The sequence below is a fragment of the Chlorocebus sabaeus genome, chromosome 12 (genome assembly GCF_047675955.1).
Source record: "Chlorocebus sabaeus isolate Y175 chromosome 12, mChlSab1.0.hap1, whole genome shotgun sequence".
NCBI lineage: Eukaryota > Metazoa > Chordata > Mammalia > Primates > Cercopithecidae > Chlorocebus > Chlorocebus sabaeus.
In genome coordinates this window covers 112,647,063-112,662,322 of record NC_132915.1, presented here as the reverse complement: position 1 = coordinate 112,662,322, position 15,260 = coordinate 112,647,063, and the positions used below count along the sequence as shown (strand labels likewise).

Genomic DNA, 15,260 nt, shown 5'->3' with positions numbered 1-15,260 from the left:
AGTGCCCACTTCCAAGATGGCGGCGGGGCGGGGCCAGGGCGGGGCTGACGGAGTCGGCGAGCGGGATGCTGCGGACGGCGCTGGGCGGCGCGCCGAGGCTGCTGAGCCGCGTGCAGCCCCGGGGGCCCTGCCTGAGGCGGCTGTGGGGCCTCGGGGCCCGTCCAGAGGTCGCGGGGAGGCGGCGCGCCTGGGCCTGGGGCTGGCGGCGCTCAAGCTCCGAGCCGGGGCCGGGGCCCGCGGCGGCTCTGGGGCGCGTGGAGGCTGCGCACTACCAGCTCGTCTACACCTGCAAGGTGGGCACGCAGAGGGACGGAATCGGGGACGGACCCGCACCTGGCGCTACACGGCCTGCGGGGAGAGGCGGCGCGCCAGGGCCTTCCTGCAGGGGGCGGGGTCAAGTCAGAGGAAGGGGTGGAGCCACAACTTGGGGCGAGGTGGGTGTAGGGCCTTCTGGGAAGGAGGGGAGGTGGACCATGAGGAGGAGTGGAGCCGTTCCTGGGGCGGGGCCTTCCCGGGAGAGGGCGCGGTTGGGGGGTGGTGGGTGGAGCTATTTCTCGGGGGCGGGGCCTTCCCTGGAGAGGGCGCGGTTAGGGGTGGGTGGAGCTATTCCTCGGGGGCGGGTCTTCCCGGGAGGGGCGTGGCGGCGCTCACAGCCTCACCAGCTGCCCTGTCCCAGACAGGTCTGCGGGACTAGGTCCTCCAAGCGCATCTCCAAGCTGGCCTATCACCAAGGCGTGGTCATTGTGACCTGCCCTGGCTGCCAGAACCACCACATCATCGCGGACAACCTGGGTTGGTTCTCGGACCTGAATGGGAAGAGGTGAGGCCTGTACCCCAGGGCTGGGCCAGGAGTCCACCCAGAAGGTCCCTGGCCTCCCTGGGGGAACCGTGCCCTAGTGTGGAGGTCTATAGATCTCACCTGGGCAATCCAGGCACCTTATCAATACAAGATATACAGTTAAATTAGAATTTCCTATAAATCCCAGATAGCTGTTTAGTTTAAGTATGCCTGAAGTAGGGGTTGCGTTTTCATTTGCTAAATCTTGCCAGCCCTGTGGCCCTGCCTCCCTGCCTTTGCCTGCCCTCTGCCCTCACTGCCAGTCTTGTCTCTCTGGCGTGGTACTTTTTTGCCCTCTGCCGTCTCGGAGCGGCTGGCCCACAGCAAAGTGTGGAGTGTGGGCCAGGCGGTGTGGCCTGGGCCCTGGCTGCTGGGAGAGCAGTGGAGGTGGTGTTGGGAGCCTGGTCCGGGCCTTGCCTGGCCGGGAGGTCCTGGGCAGGACGGTAACAGTGACAGCAGGTCTGAGACCAGCATGCTGGGCACTTGGTGGTACCTGGCCCTTGGAGCTGGGGCTGTCCTCCCATCAGACCTGGGGCTGCAGACTCTTCCCTCTGGCGCATAGGGGGCAGGAGCAGGACTGGGTTCCTGAGGTGGCACATACTGGCAGAGACACAGGGTTGGTGAGGGCACACAGGCCAACATCTGAAGTGCCCATGTGGCCTGATGCCACAGGAGTGCTGGTCCTGGTGCTTGTAGCTCTGGCCTGGCCAGGGGGCACCCTGAGGGGACTGAAGTGCAGGGCGAGCGGGGGCCCCCGAAGAACCATGTTGCCTCCCTGCCTCCCAGAAATATCGAAGAGATCCTGGCGGCCAGAGGCGAGCAGGTGCACCGTGTGGTGGGCGAGGGGGCCCTGGAGTTCGTTCTAGAGGCTGCAGGGACCCCCACATCCACTGCTGCTCCAGAAGCAGGTGAGGATGAGGGTCCCCCCGGGCCTGGCAAGACGGAGCCGAGCTGACCCCTGCGCTCCCCAGCACCGTGGGACTTCTGCCTTCCAGAAGGATGTTTTGGCCCTGGGCCTCTCTGGACATGGCCTATTTTCTATCAATAAACAGACATTACTTCCAGATGCTGGGGCCTGTGGCCCTGGTGGCATTTGTTTTTCTGGAGTTAAAATGACTGCTCTGAATCCCTGGTGCTGCTGGGTGGACACTGGAGCCACAGGACCTCTCACCTCACCAGTTCCTCCTACACGGAGTCGCCTTGGACTTGCACACAGGGGCCACAGTCACCTGGAAAGGGGGCTGGATGTGGAGTCAGAGCCCCTCCTATTTGTCACTGTGTGACTTTGAGCAGGTCACCACCCCTGTGAGCCTCGGCCTTCCTCTGCAAGCCCCTTGCCATCCCCCTGGCCAGCTCTGGCGGCCTCCCTTCTGTGAGCCAGTGCAGACCTGAGCCCTGGCCCTCGGCTGCTGGCTGTCAGTGAAACTGAGCAAACTGGGCTGCTTGCTGGCCCAGGCAGGACGAGCAGCTATGGCGTGGCCACGTGTCGGGAGCTCCAGGCCCCTCCCGGGGGAGCCATCTGGGCCTCCTCCCCTTGGTGGACAGCACTCTGGATGCCTCAGGGCCCTCCGAGGCACGTGGGGTTTGTCTCCCAGCCTTGTTTGTGCACAGGATGTTCCTGTGTTTATGAAAGCGAGCAAACACAGGAGCCTGTTTATTTGCAGAAGCGTTCTGGGCAGTGTGACCTTCAGCATTAATCACCTACCACACTCTGGCAGGAAAGAGAATGGGGTGAGGTGGGAGGTGGAGGCAGAACTGAGCACGACAGGGACCCAGTGCAGCCCCTCCCAGCAGGACCCGGCTGGGACTGCCAGCTCACATCCGGCCCGTGGGAGGCCGGGACCTGGTGGCATTGTTCCCAGTGCACTTGCAGCGTGGGCTTTGACTCGATTACCCGTCCTCTCAGCCAACAACCCTCTATTATTCCCACTCAGAACCTTATGTGCCATTTGTGGAAACTGTCCTCCTCTCGCTGAGCCACCTGCACCCAGGCCTGCTTCTTCATGGAGGCACTGACTGGGGGTCTCTTGGGGGCCTGGAAGTGCAGGGGCCAGTGGGCTGGGCTTGGCTTGGGTGCCTCACTGCCTCCTGAGGGCCTGGACCAGCACGTGGGGAGGTCCAGGGAGCCGTCGGACCTGGAAGTGCAGGATTCGAGCGAGGAGAGCCGCTCGGGCCAATCCCTCCTCTTACAGTTGGGGAGATGGAGGCCAGTAGTTGGGATGCGGACGTTACCGTGTCTTTTTTCTCTGGTGCCAGCACCTCTGGGCCCAGGTTGGCTCTGGAGGGACACCTTTCCCAAGGCTGGCACATTCCTAGAGTAAAGAAGACCTATGGCCACCCCCGGTGTGCCAGACGCATCCCACCAGCTTTTGCCTGAGGTCCCCCTGGACCCTGTCTTCCTCCGCCCTTCCCTCCCCCCAGCCCCACTGCCACAGCCAGGTTTCTGCAAGGGGCTTTGCCATCCTGATCTCCCAGCACTCTGCCCCCCCTGCCTCCAGGACATCCCTGCCTCCTGGGGATGGCTGCTGGCCTGGGCATCCCTCACCACCGTGTGCCTCTCCAAGAGGACTCCTCAGCCGCACCTTCGGAGGCTGTCCCATGCATCAGCCAGTGGCGTGGGGGGCACTGCTGCACCTCCCTGGCTGTAATCCGTCCTAGGCCCTGCACGGTTACTTGGACCCTGTGTGCATGTACCGCCACCCGTAAGCCGGCCGGGACCCCGGACCTGGAGTACACATTGATTCTGGTTCCGACGGCCCCTTCTGAGGTGGAGGAGGCAACGGAGTCAACCAGCACAGAGGCTGTGGCTGCCGACATGGCCAGATGGGCTGTGGCGAGGGGCAGCCAGACTGCCCAGCGCAGCTGTGTGTCCCGCGACAGGGACCCCGTGGGGGTGCTGCCCACCACAGGCAGTGCCCAGACAAGCCCCCAGACTGCCGATCTGCCCCCAGCTCCTATACTGTGGTTCAGTGTCCCCACCCCGAGCCCAGCCAGATCAGACTCCAGGAAAGGGCCTCCCCGCACTGGCTGCAGGGTGAATGGCAGCAGGCTGGGTCCTCACAGCGCCGTGGGGCTGACCTGGGGGTTGCTGCTTTGGGGGCTGGCCTCAGTCACTCGAGTGTCAGCTCAGAGCATGCTCTGTTTCCCTAGGGGCTGGCAGCGTGAGAAGGCAGCGGTGCAGGAGTCACTGGTGACAGCAGACAGCTACTTCACCCCTCTGTGCCCCAGCTCCCCTGTGGTTAAATGCAGTGGGAACTCCATCTTTCTGAGGTCTCAGAGGGCCCAGCCCGTGGGTATCTGTGGACACTCTGTACAGTGCAGCCTCTTACCTGGGTCAGGCCACCCCCAGGACTAAGGCCATACGGACCACACTCACTTGGCTGACTTTATTTTTCAGGAAAAAACAGAAAAACAAATGTACCTCTTGGGTTGGAAAGGACCCACTGACAACATGGCACACACATGTGAGCAATAAATACGCACATACATTCAAGTATGCAGGGGGGCGCTACGTCCTGGAGACCCTGTGTTCGGGCACCTGTCCCTGCCCTGGGGTGCGGCCCTGCCCCTCCAGAAGCAGCTCACCTCGCCGGGCCCAGGACTGCCTCTCCATCCCAGCCTGAGAGCGGGGCCTAGAGGCACCCTCCTAGATGGAACTGCCAGCCCTGGGGGCTGTGGGGCCATGGTGGGGCCCCCGGGAGATGCCACGGCTGGGTCTGGACAGGAGCAGGCAACCTCAGGCCCATCTCAGGCTCCAACAGGTACTGCCAGTCTCAGGATCCTGAACTCAGTGCCCTGTGGGCCCCCTCCCCATGGGGAGACAGAAGTGATGTCATCTCCCCCAGCTGGTGGGAGGAGGGGGGGTTCTCATATCGGGGGTTCTGCAGGGTTGAGCTGAGTGAAGCCTCCCCAGCTTCCACTGACCCCCCGCCTCGGGTGAGGGTCACAGAGCCTGGTGCTGTCTCCCGCCCTGACTGAGCACTGTGCCCGCTGCCAGCAAGCATCCCCAGGACCAGGCCCTGCCCTTTTTCCTGGCTTGAGGGTTTGGAGTGTTGAAGTTCATGCCCAGCCATTCCCTCTGCTTTACAGACAGGCCCAGCTCCCGTCAAGGCCCCTGCAGGGGGGAGGCACCTCAGAGCTGCCCCTGTGGCCTGGTCTGCCACGCCTGGTCTGGGGGGTCTTCTGTGATTGTAGACCTCCTCTGGCCCGGGCAGGAGTGGGGAGATAGGCTTGGAGGGAGCCCTGCCCCGGGACGAAGCTGGAGGGGACGAAGCCTGCCACGTGGCTGTCCCAAGACCAGCTCTGGGGGGATAGAACGTGGCCCTGTCCTTGGTGGCCCCGGGAAGAGGCTCAGAGACACCTTTGGGGAGAGTAGGGGAGACAGCAGGTTTCACATTTGGCAGGGCAGGACAGAACGAGAAGGGTTTGGGGGAGAGGGTGCGGGACTGTGACAGCACCGGGTCGGGGCCGACATGCCGAAGACCCCATCCGGCCTGCGGCGGGGCAGGAGGGAGGAAGTCCAGGGCCATGGGGGGCCAGCCCAGGATGGAAGAACGCCCTCCCACCGCGGGCAGCTCGGCCCGAGCCTGCTGCTCTGGGTCGGGGAGGCCATGGTGCTGCGTGCCCAGTGCCTCAGCGATGGCCTCGGGAGGACGTGGCTGTGACTGTGAGCCCAGCGTCTAGGAGCGGGGGCAGGGCGGGCCTGGCAGTGGGCACAGGGCCTTAGCTCGCACCAGGCTGGCACTGCTGCTGGGGCTCGGGCGGGCCGCCTGTTCCCTGCTCCGGGCCCCCGGCGAGGTCCACCCGCTGCTCGTCCATGCGCTTGGCCTGCACCCTCTGGATGAGGCTGAAGAAGTCCTCGTCCGGCATGGTGGGGCCCCGGGGCAGCACGTCGGGCGGCGGACAGCGCTGGTCATCGATCCTGGAGGACTGAGTGGACACAGTGCGGTTGGCGGCCTCACCCTCCCCAGGTCCAGTGGTCCGGGTGCTGGTCAACAGGGGCGGCTCCGGAGGGCTGGCGTGCACTGCTCACAGATCCCCGTGTCTACCCAAGAAATTGGTTCTGGGGCCTGCCTCGCTCTGGGGTCTTGTGCTGGGAGCCCGGGCCCTGAGCGCAGTCTTCTGGTGGCCCCACCCCTCATCCCCCAGGAGCCCACGGCAGGCCCATCCAGGAAAAGCAGGTCCAATGATTCCCACTGGGCATGGGGGCGCCAGGCCCAGGAGACAGTGGCTAGGTTGGCGTTGGACGCCTGCTCCCCAGATCTGCTGATCCCCAGGGACGGGCATGCGTGGCCGTCCCTCTGCCAGGTCCTGGAAACTGGCACAGCCTGGGGCTGACCCTGGCAGGCCTGAGGTCTCAGCTTGCAGAGCCCGAACTGTGGCGCTCCCCAGGGCTCCCCCTTGGGTCAGGTGGCCGACCCTGTGGACCTCGCCTGCTCCAGCGTGCAGGCCAGGGAGCCAAGGGGGCATCTGGGCTTCTCTGAAGGGCCTGGAGCAGAAGGGACGGGAGCTGGCACAGGCATGCATGTGGACGGGGGACTCTGGGCCTCTTGGGTGGGGCTGGTTTGGAGGCGGCTGGTTGGATGCCTGGCCCCAGGCCGCGGTTTCTTCTCCGCTGTAGGGAGGACGGCAGACCTGGAAACTCGCTGGCTTGGTGCATGGTGGGCCAAGTAGCCTCCACCGCCAGCTTGTTCCCAAGTCTAGGGACCCTGAACCCCTTCCCAGCAGTGGCTGCACCCCACAGGGATGGTGAGACCCCCAGAGTTTGAGGTCCCAGTTGGGACAACTGTTGGCTCAGCAGTCCCCGCTCCGGCCACCCTACCTGGCTCACCCCCACACAGGTGAGGAGGGCATTCCTGGTGTGGCTGCCAGGCTGGAGCCCCAGCCTTGGCTCTGCCCTCTGGGGCTGGACCCTCCGCCCCTGCCATCCACTGTGTGGTCCCTGGATGGTCCCTGTTTTTGTCCCGCCAGCCGGCTGGCAGCCCTGGATCCCCCTGCCCTCCCCACTCTGGGGGTGCTATCTGGCCCGTGTTTTCCCTGCCGGGTGTGGAGGGCTGGTGGGGAATCCCTGAGGCCATGAGCTCTAGGACCTATGACACCCTAGCCCCCACCCTGAGCTCCTGCACAGCAAGGGGTTGGCACAGCTTGGGGGTGTCCTGGGGTTGCCTTCTGTGGGGGTCTCTGGTATCCCCAGCAGCCTGGGGTTCCCAGAAGTAGGGCTTCAGGCTCAGACACCCCTGGTCATCTGGTGACACTGGCTGAGTCCCCAAGGAGTCCCTCAAACATGACCTGAGACGGAGGAACCAGCGCCCACCTCACCCTCCAGGACACATAAGTTCCCTCCACACAAGTGGATAGCAAAGGGGCCATGAGCCATGCCTGCCCGGACCGCAGCCCACCTGGTACTTGATGAGCATGTTGAAGAAGTCGTCCCCTGGCTCCTGGGGCTCGCCATGGCCTCGGAGGTGCCCTGCGTTGCTGTGGGTGATCCGAAGCCCCGGCAGGCTGCCCACACTGGCCCGCTGGTCGTCCAGCCGGCGGCTCTGGGAGCTGGCGATGAGGTCGAAGAATTCCTCGGTCTGGGGCGAGGCCGTCATGGAGGGCTGGGCTGCGGAGGTGCAGAAGGCGAAGCCTGGGACCCAGTGCGGGGTCAGGCCCGAGGCTCGGGCTTCGGCCACAGTGAGCTCTGACCTCTGAGCCCAGCCCAGCCCACTGTGCTCCTGAGGCCAAGGCTCCCGGGGGAGTCTCCACTGACCAGCCTAGGCAGCTCTCGGCTGCTCCCTCTGCTGTGGCTCCCACGCCCACCTCTGGGGCTTCCAGGGGGTGACAGGAGGACAACGCCAGTCTCCCACGCCCTGCCCACCCCCCTCCCCGAGACCACCCGTGCGGCCTGAGTATGTTCCGGAGGGCAGACTGATGACACGCTTCCCGGGATGCCGCTCTGCAGGGGCTGTGGAGGGCGCCCTTGGTGACAGGGTACTCTGCAGCTCGTCTGCTGGTCTGTCACCCGAAAGCTCCTCACTGGAAGCAGGACAGGAGCCCTGGTCCCGGCCCCTGCAGACAAGCCCAAGGGAGGGCCCGGCTGAGGGAGGCACTCACCGATCCTGTCCTCCAGGGTGGGGGCGGCCGTGGCCTCAGCAGCCCCAGCCTGGCCGTCATCCAGGGGACAGCGCTGGTCGTCCATGCGGCTGCTCTGGAACTTGGTCAGCAGGTCAAAGAAGCACTCCTCGTCTGAAGACGGGGCCCTTGGGATGCTCTGGGGAGGGAGTGGGGTCACTGCAGCCAAAGCTAGCCCCGCAGACCCCTGCACGAGACCGGGGGCCGCTTGCCCGGGCCACACACTTCTGAGACCCTGGCCAAGGTTGGGACCCTCACCTGCCCCCTGTCGGCTACCCCTCCCCCAGGACATGCCACCCACCCTCGGTACCCAGCCACCCCTCCCCCAGGACGTGCCACCCACCCTCGGCACCCGGCCACCCCTCCCCCAGGACGTGCCACCCACCCTCGGCACCCGGCCACCCCTCCCCCAGGACGTGCCACCCACCCTCGGTACCCGGCCACCCCTCCCCCAGGACGTGCCACCCACCCTCAGCATCTGGCTACCCCTCCCCCAGGACGTGCCACTCACCCTCAGCATCTGGCTACCCCTCCCCCAGGACGTGCCACCCACCCTCAGCATCTGGCTACCCCTCCCCCAGGACGTGCCACTCACCCTCGGCACCCGGCTACCCCTCCCCCAGGACGTGCCACCCACCCTCAGCATCTGGCTACCCCTCCCCCAGGACGTGCCACCCACCCTCAGCACCCAGCCACCCCTCCCCCAGGATGTGCCACCCACCCTTGGCACCTGCCAACTCCCCCCAACTTCTCCCCTCCCATGGCTGCCACCCTGGTCCAGCCCTCTGTCCGTCACCTGCCCTGGGCCAGCCTCACCAGCCTCGGCCTGGAACACTCCCCAGACATCCCGGGAAGCCTCCCGTGCCTCCTGTCCCTATGCCCACCACACCCTGTGTCAGCCCTGCGTCAGCCCTGCCACGAGCTCCCTGCGTCCATGCCCCACACAGCCCTCACCGGTGTCTGCTGTGTGAATGAACTCGAAGAAATGAACCCCGCCCTGGGCCTCAGTCCGCACACCCAAACAAGGGAGGCTGGAGGGCATGGTCTCCTGTGGCCCCCCTGAGGGGCCCAGCTGAAGCAGGTCTACCCCATGACCCAGCTTCACAGGCCCTGGTCTGCCCCAGGGCTGATGGGTGGCTGTGATGGTTCCAAGCCCCGTCCACCTCCTGACTGGCGCTGGCACACCCCGCCTGGCCCCAGCCTGTCCATCTCACGGCTGGTGGCCTCTTCCAGGCCTGCACAGTGCTGGGCTCACAGCTGAACAAATTAACGCAACGTTGGCGGAGATGGCACCTCCTGGGTACCCGACGCTGCCTAGAATTCCCAATACCTGACTCCCACAGCCCAGGAGACAGGCAGCTGACAGACAACTGAATTCCCGACCCCTGATCCCCACAGCCCAGGTCCAGGGCTCCCGTCCTGCTTCCGGTTGTCTGCTGGAACCAGCCCAGGGCACAGGAGAATGAGGCCCAGAGACATATGTGACCTGCCCGAGGTCACACTGGGGCAAAAAAGAGCTGGGATTCGGAACCCTGAGTTCAACCGAGGGCCCCTGGCTCTGGCCCCTGAAGTCAGTCCCCAGCTGTCATGGAAGCCTCAAGTGCCTCCTGTCCCTGGGGCAGACCTGGGGAGGGGAGTTCTAGCACCTCCTTCTCCCTGCAGGGCTCTGTCCTCCTGCGGCCTGGCTCCGGTCTATGGCGACACCCCTACTCCCTCCCATTCCCCAGGCAGGAGGGAGGGGAGAACTGGCCCAGGCTGCAGGGAGGGCCACATCCACTTGGGCCAGGGCTCTGGGAGTTGCAGGTCCAGGCAGAGGGTGGCACTGGGGTTGCCAGCATCTCTGAGTGCCAGTGGGGGTGCCACACAGGCCTCTCTGGGAGGATGTGGCCTCCTGGTCCAAAAGGGACTGGCTCCCAGGCTGTGATGGGCTTGGGCACAGCTGTGGGGGGGCCTCTGTGGGAGGCCAAGCTGGGCTCCCCCAGGTGACCCAGGGCCCAGGTGAACTGAGCAAGGCCCCTCCTGGGAAAGGCAGGACCCCTCAGGGGCCATGTCCCAGGCACCATGGTGAAGCCCCTCTCAGGGTCCCATGTCGGGCAGCCCTCCCCTTCCCTGAGGCCGGGGCCACCTGTTGAGGGGCTAATGCATCCCTCACATGGTGTGCAGGGGCCTAAGACCACAGGTGCAAAACTGAGGCTTAGTGCCTGGTACGGGGAGAGGCTCTGGATAGTTTGGGGCCCCTTGAGCCCCTCAGGAGCAAGACCCTTGGCCCCAAGGCCACCCGCCCCTGCATTTACGTCCCAGTAGAACATATCCAGTGGGACTCGGGCTCCCACCTCCCTGCTCTAATCCCTCCCTTGCCCCAACCCCTGGCTCCCTCCTTCCTGGAGATCTCAGAGTTCCTCCTTAAGTCTGACTGTAGTCTCTCCTGCTTTAGCACAAGCCCAGTTTCTCCTGAGGAGGACCAAGACCACCCCACCAGGCTTCACAGAGGTCCATGTGCTCCCTCAGCCTCCACCTGTTAGGACCCCAGGGACCCCAGACTCACGCGGCTCACAGGCTCTCTCCACAGCGGCGGGGAGCCCCACGCTGGGTGCTTGGCCACACGGAGCGCAGGCAGGACACAAGGTGCCCAGGGCCACCACCACCCTGCCCAAAGTGCCAAGTGCTGCCTCAAGGCTGGGATGCCTGAGGCTTAAATAGGACCCCGGGCAAGGGCTCAGCCCTCCCAGCACCCGCCCCTGCTCACTTGAGCGCATGCACACACATGGGCTCACACGCACAAATTCACACACACATGCACGAGCTCACACATACCACGCGGGCTCGCACACACGCACGAGCTCACACAAACTCACACACACACACAAACACACACACGCAGCAGCTCACACATACCACGCGGGCTCACACACACGCATGAGCTCACACACACAAAGCTCACATCCACCACGCGGGCTCGCACACACACCCAGGGGTGCTCCGTAAACACTCCCCCAGCGAGTGCAGCAGTGAACCTCCCTCCCCGCCTCCCCGCCTCCCCGCCCCATGCCTGTGGGCGGGCACATTGCAGAGCTGTGTGGGAGGACAGCCTGCTGAAGAGCCGTTTTCCTGCTGACACCCGGGCCCCTGGGCCTCCCTCCAGAGCTGGGCCAGGTGGGGAACACCACCTCTTTATTCAGCCTGACTACGGAGGCAGGCACAGAGAAGCTGGGCGGGTTGCTGTCCTCCCCATCTGGATTCCTCTGTCCGGGACGGCCCTTGCTGCCCCCCGCCCTCGGTGGCTCCCCAGTGCCCTGGACCTCCTGGCCAGCTCAGCTCCAGCCTCTGGCTGCTATCTCATTCCTGGTTGGACCCACACTGTCCTCAGCCTCTGAGGCCAACCCTGCCCTGCCCCCTACCCTCCACCCCAGGATGAGTTCTCTGGACCCCCAGACCACACCCAGCCACACCACCTCACACCCCAAAGGCCCCTGCACTGTCTGGGCACAGGGTGGGCAGGGGCAGAGGCTGGCTGGTCAGCAACAGCAACGGCGCAGTGTCCGTATCAGCTGCACTTTGCAGACGAGGACCCCAACTCAGAGGCGAAAGCCCTCCCCTGAGGACCCCAGCAGAGAGGGAAGGGGGCCCACCCAGCCACTGACAGCCCAGGGATATGTCCCCCACCCACTGTTGCTGCAGTCCCCATGCAGGCTGCCACCAGGGTGCCGATGGTCCTTACTCAGGGCGGTACCCAAGGTCCTGACCTCAGGAAGGCCAGTGGGGTTCAGGTCAGCAGAAAAGCCAAGAGGCCCTGCCACGTCCTCACAGGCCCTGTGAACCCCGTTTGTCTGGTGCCAGGATCTTGGCTGTCCCGGGCGTCCTGCCCTGTGGTGGCTACAGGGGCCAGGGGAGCAGGGCCAGGCAGCTGGACATTTGGAACTGTGTCCCCTGGCCCTGCCGGCCCAGACCCAGGGCAGTTTGTTGGGGGGGACATGAAGCCCGGAAGCCCTCAGAGGCTGTGCTGATAGAAAGCCATCTGTCCCTGAGGCCGGCTGACGCTGGCCTGTCCCACACACGCTGCCAGCCTCCCGCTCCTTCCTTGGCGGCCCAGATGTGGTGGGCAGAGCCAGCTGTGGACAGAGCAGGGGTCTGGGTCCCAGTCCTGCTCCTCCCTCCAGGCCCAGGGAGGTTGGGGGATCACCAGGACCCCCAGGAAGGCCTGACCAGGTGCTCCCTGGGTACCCTTCCCTCCGCATCCCTCCCGTCAGTGGACGGATGGAACCAGCCCAGATGGTTGGGCAGTGCTGAGGCTGAATGAGGGGAGGGGAGGCTGCACCCTGCTGGTAGGAAGGATGGGCTCGGGCAGCCTCGGGGGGCTGCGAATCCCACCCTGGAACCCATACCCCTCTGCAGGTTGGTGCCCACGGAGGAAGTTTCAGACTATTTCTAGTGGTTTGGACCCAGCCGTTCTGCACGGGGGAGCTCCAGACTGACCTCTGAACATGGACTCGGCCCATCTGTGCCCCGAACACCAACCAGCTCCCCCGTGGCTGGAGTGGCCCTGGCACAGCTGACACCTGCCAGGCACAGGCCCGGCCTGTCCCCCGTCATCCCCGAGTCTGACCACTGGTCTGTCTGTCCCCGTCCGTCCGCCATCCCTGAGTCTGACCACCGGTCTGTCTGTCCCCGTCCGTCCGCCGTCCCCGAGTCTGACCACCGGTCTGTCTGTCCCCCGTCCGTCCGCCGTCCCCGAGTCTGACCACTGGTCTGTCTTTCCCCTTCCGTCCACCCATACACTTGGCAGTCATGGCAACTGCCCCACCCCTCCCTCCACCTGTGTGTGCCGCAGCAATGCGGGGGGGCTCCTGGCTAGGCCTGAGGACCTGGGCAGCCCCCAGGCTGTGCTGCTGCTGCTTGCTGGGCTGTGACCCTCTGCTCCACTCATGACCCTTAGCCCAAGTGGGGTAGGGCAGTGTAGGGCCTCCCAGTCCCTGACCAAGAGGAACCCTGGGTGGACCTAGCCCCTTGCTGTCCCCTTACCAGGGGCTCGGCAGCCATGTAAAGGCCACTCAGCTGCATCCCCTCCACGACCCCACTCACCATCGGTCCTGCCCCAGCCACTGCACCAACAAGGAGAGGCCCAGCACCTTGGCCTGGCAGGAGCTGCAGGTGCTTCCACACCAGGGCGTGACCATGGGCATGGCTTGGGGCTTCCCACCGGCCCCTTGGGTGCCCCTCAGGCCCCTCTGCTCAGGGACCCCCGCCAGGTGTCAGAGATCCCAGGATTCCCCCAGGGATTACAATGGCTTCGTCCACCCCTCCGAGGCCCTGCTAGGATACACAGGCTTGACCTCACTGGCCAGAGCCTCCAAGAGCCGCCTCAGGAAGGGGCACCCCATCAGGGCATCTGTGCAGCCCAGCTCTCACAGTGGGGGCAGCCAGTCCCTTTCAGGGACACGCTCCTGTGACTAGCGGCTGGGTCTGGAGGGTTCCAATGAAGGAGGCCGGGGGCTGGGGTCAGAGACAGAGGCCACCTGAAGGCTTGGAAGAGCCAGCCCCCAACTGGTAAACGAGATGGAAACTGGGGCCCAAAGAGAGGCAGGGCCTTCCCTGCAGAAGAGCCCAGCCCAGAGTGCCCAAGGGGCTCCTCGGTGGCCAGGGCCTCTGAGGCTGGGTGCGACCACAATGCTGAACCCTCAGCCCTGCCCAGAGCCCCTGCCGGGGTTCCCAGGACAGCACTGCACCAGGTGCACCACGGAGGGACCCCTGCCTCCCCAGAGTGCCCGGGCCTGGCCCGGCTGGTTGGCTGGCAGTGGAGTTGGGGCACCGTTGCCAAGCTCTCCTCCCTCTCGGCCTGGCTCTGCTGTCAAAGACGCCTACCGTGCGCGGCACATGCACCCGGACGTCGGCACTGTCCAGCGGGGAGTGGCTGCCCTCCCGGGGCCTCCTCTCAGCGTCCGGGCCTTCCTGGTACTTCCTGCTCCTCACGGGGATGGGGAGCGAATCCCTGCTGGGCCCCCGCCAGTCCCCTGCATGGTGGCTGTCTCCATTCTGCTCCTGGGGAGGGGCAAGGCTGTGCATGTCCTGGGCGATTGTGAACCAATGTCCCCATCCCAGGACCCTGAAGGGAAGGCCAGGCCACCTCCATTTCATGGACGTGCACAGTAGGTACTCAGTCCCCAGGGAGGAGGAGAGGACTGGGACTGTGGGGCCTTGGCTGGGGCCAGGAGAGGCAGGGTGGGGCGTTTGAGAGCCAGTGACCCCCGCAAATGTCGGCCGGCCTACACCGGCAACGACAGTGACTATGGGCGTCCTTGGGCCTTGTCCCCACGGCAGAACCCTGACGGCCATCCACAACTGAACACAGGCCACACCAGAGGAACCAGAGGAACCAGAGGCTCAGAGAGGTCAGGCTGCCAGCCCAGGCCACACAGCACCCACTGCCGGCAGGCACAGGGTCAGCCCGGGGCCCTACGCCAGGCAGCCCCCGAATCTGTCCGTCTGTGTTCACTGAACCCCAGCCGGTGTCTGCACCTGGAGCAGCTGTCCCCACTTTGGGTGCAGAGTCCGAGAGGGTAGGGAGCAGGCAGGAGTGGGTGTCCCTGTCTGTGGGTCCCGAGGGTGCAGTGACATAGCGGCTGGGTGGAGCATGGGGGCCTGAAATGTGTGAGGACCACACCTCGCCTGGGGCGCAGCTGGCCAGACGCTGAGGGACATGGGTGAGCAGGTGGCAGATGGGCCTGTGCAGGAGGGTACATTTATCCCCCAGCAGACGGGCTGAGGTGGGTGGCGGCGGCTCTGCCTCATTAACCCCGCTGCCCGTGCTCTGGCAGCAGCTGTGCTGACATCGGCCCCGTGTGTCCCTGGCTCACCCGCTCCAGGGGGAGTCTCAGCAGGTCCCAGGTCTCCGCGCTCAGCCTCTGCGTCCTCTTGGGTCTGGCTCCTGAGGACAGAGGGACCCAGTCAGCCTGCACCCCCCTGGCACCTCGCACCGGGTGGGCCAGGCCAGAGTCTCTGGGGGGCCCAGGACCAACCCGGCCGTGGCTTTGTGACAGCCAGCCCCCCTTGTGGAGGCGAGTGCCATGTCTGAGTGTCCTCTGTGTCTCCCCGACTGTACTGTCAGAGTCAAAGGGGACAGGCGTCGAGACGGGGCGCACCCTGGGTGGGGCCAGGTTGGGTCTGGCTTTGGCTCCCCTGTCCTGGAAGGGCCTGGTTCTGGACAGGCCTCTCCCCCGATACGCACAGGGCCTCCCGGCGTCAACTCCTGCCGCTCCTCCTGGCTGGACTCCTTTCCGGTGGCCCCTGTGACCCTCGGCCACCTCTGTGA

General features: G+C 65.3%; 2 protein-coding genes across 7 annotated transcripts in view; one reads left to right on the top strand and one right to left on the bottom strand.

Annotated features, from left to right (window-relative positions):
• Positions 1–29: 29 nt before the first annotated feature.
• Positions 30–2,481, top strand: DNLZ (DNL-type zinc finger). Its single transcript, XM_008005649.3, has 3 exons — positions 30–293; positions 681–820; positions 1,625–2,481. Exons 1-3 carry the CDS (start codon positions 66–68, stop codon positions 1,791–1,793), a joined length of 537 nt encoding a protein of 178 aa, XP_008003840.1. The 5' UTR covers positions 30–65; the 3' UTR covers positions 1,794–2,481.
• Positions 2,482–4,209: 1,728 nt separating this feature from the next.
• The window catches only part of GPSM1 (G protein signaling modulator 1), a 31,736-nt gene continuing 20,685 nt past the window's right edge, over positions 4,210–15,260 (bottom strand). For 2 of the 6 annotated variants that reach the window (XM_008005642.3, XM_073022098.1), the window contains exons 10-14: positions 14,806–14,876; positions 13,814–13,990; positions 7,937–8,093; positions 7,237–7,445; positions 4,210–5,767 (exon numbers count right to left, since the gene is read on the bottom strand). In XM_008005642.3, the coding sequence (XP_008003833.1) occupies positions 5,561–5,767; positions 7,237–7,445; positions 7,937–8,093; positions 13,814–13,990; positions 14,806–14,876 (821 nt within the window). In that variant the 3' untranslated portion in view covers positions 4,210–5,560. The other 4 variants (XM_008005644.3, XM_008005646.3, XM_073022097.1 and 1 more) reach the window with 4 other exon arrangements.

Excerpts from the sequence above, each read along its gene's own strand:
- DNLZ (XM_008005649.3), top strand. The coding sequence starts at position 66 with ATGCTGCGGACGGCGCTGGGCGGCGCGCCGAGGCTGCTGAGCCGCGTG. Across the intron at positions 294-680 it reads AGCTCGTCTACACCTGCAAG|GTCTGCGGGACTAGGTCCTC; the intron begins GTGGGCACGCAG and ends TGTCCCAGACAG. Across the intron at positions 821-1,624 it reads TCGGACCTGAATGGGAAGAG|AAATATCGAAGAGATCCTGG; the intron begins GTGAGGCCTGTA and ends CCTGCCTCCCAG.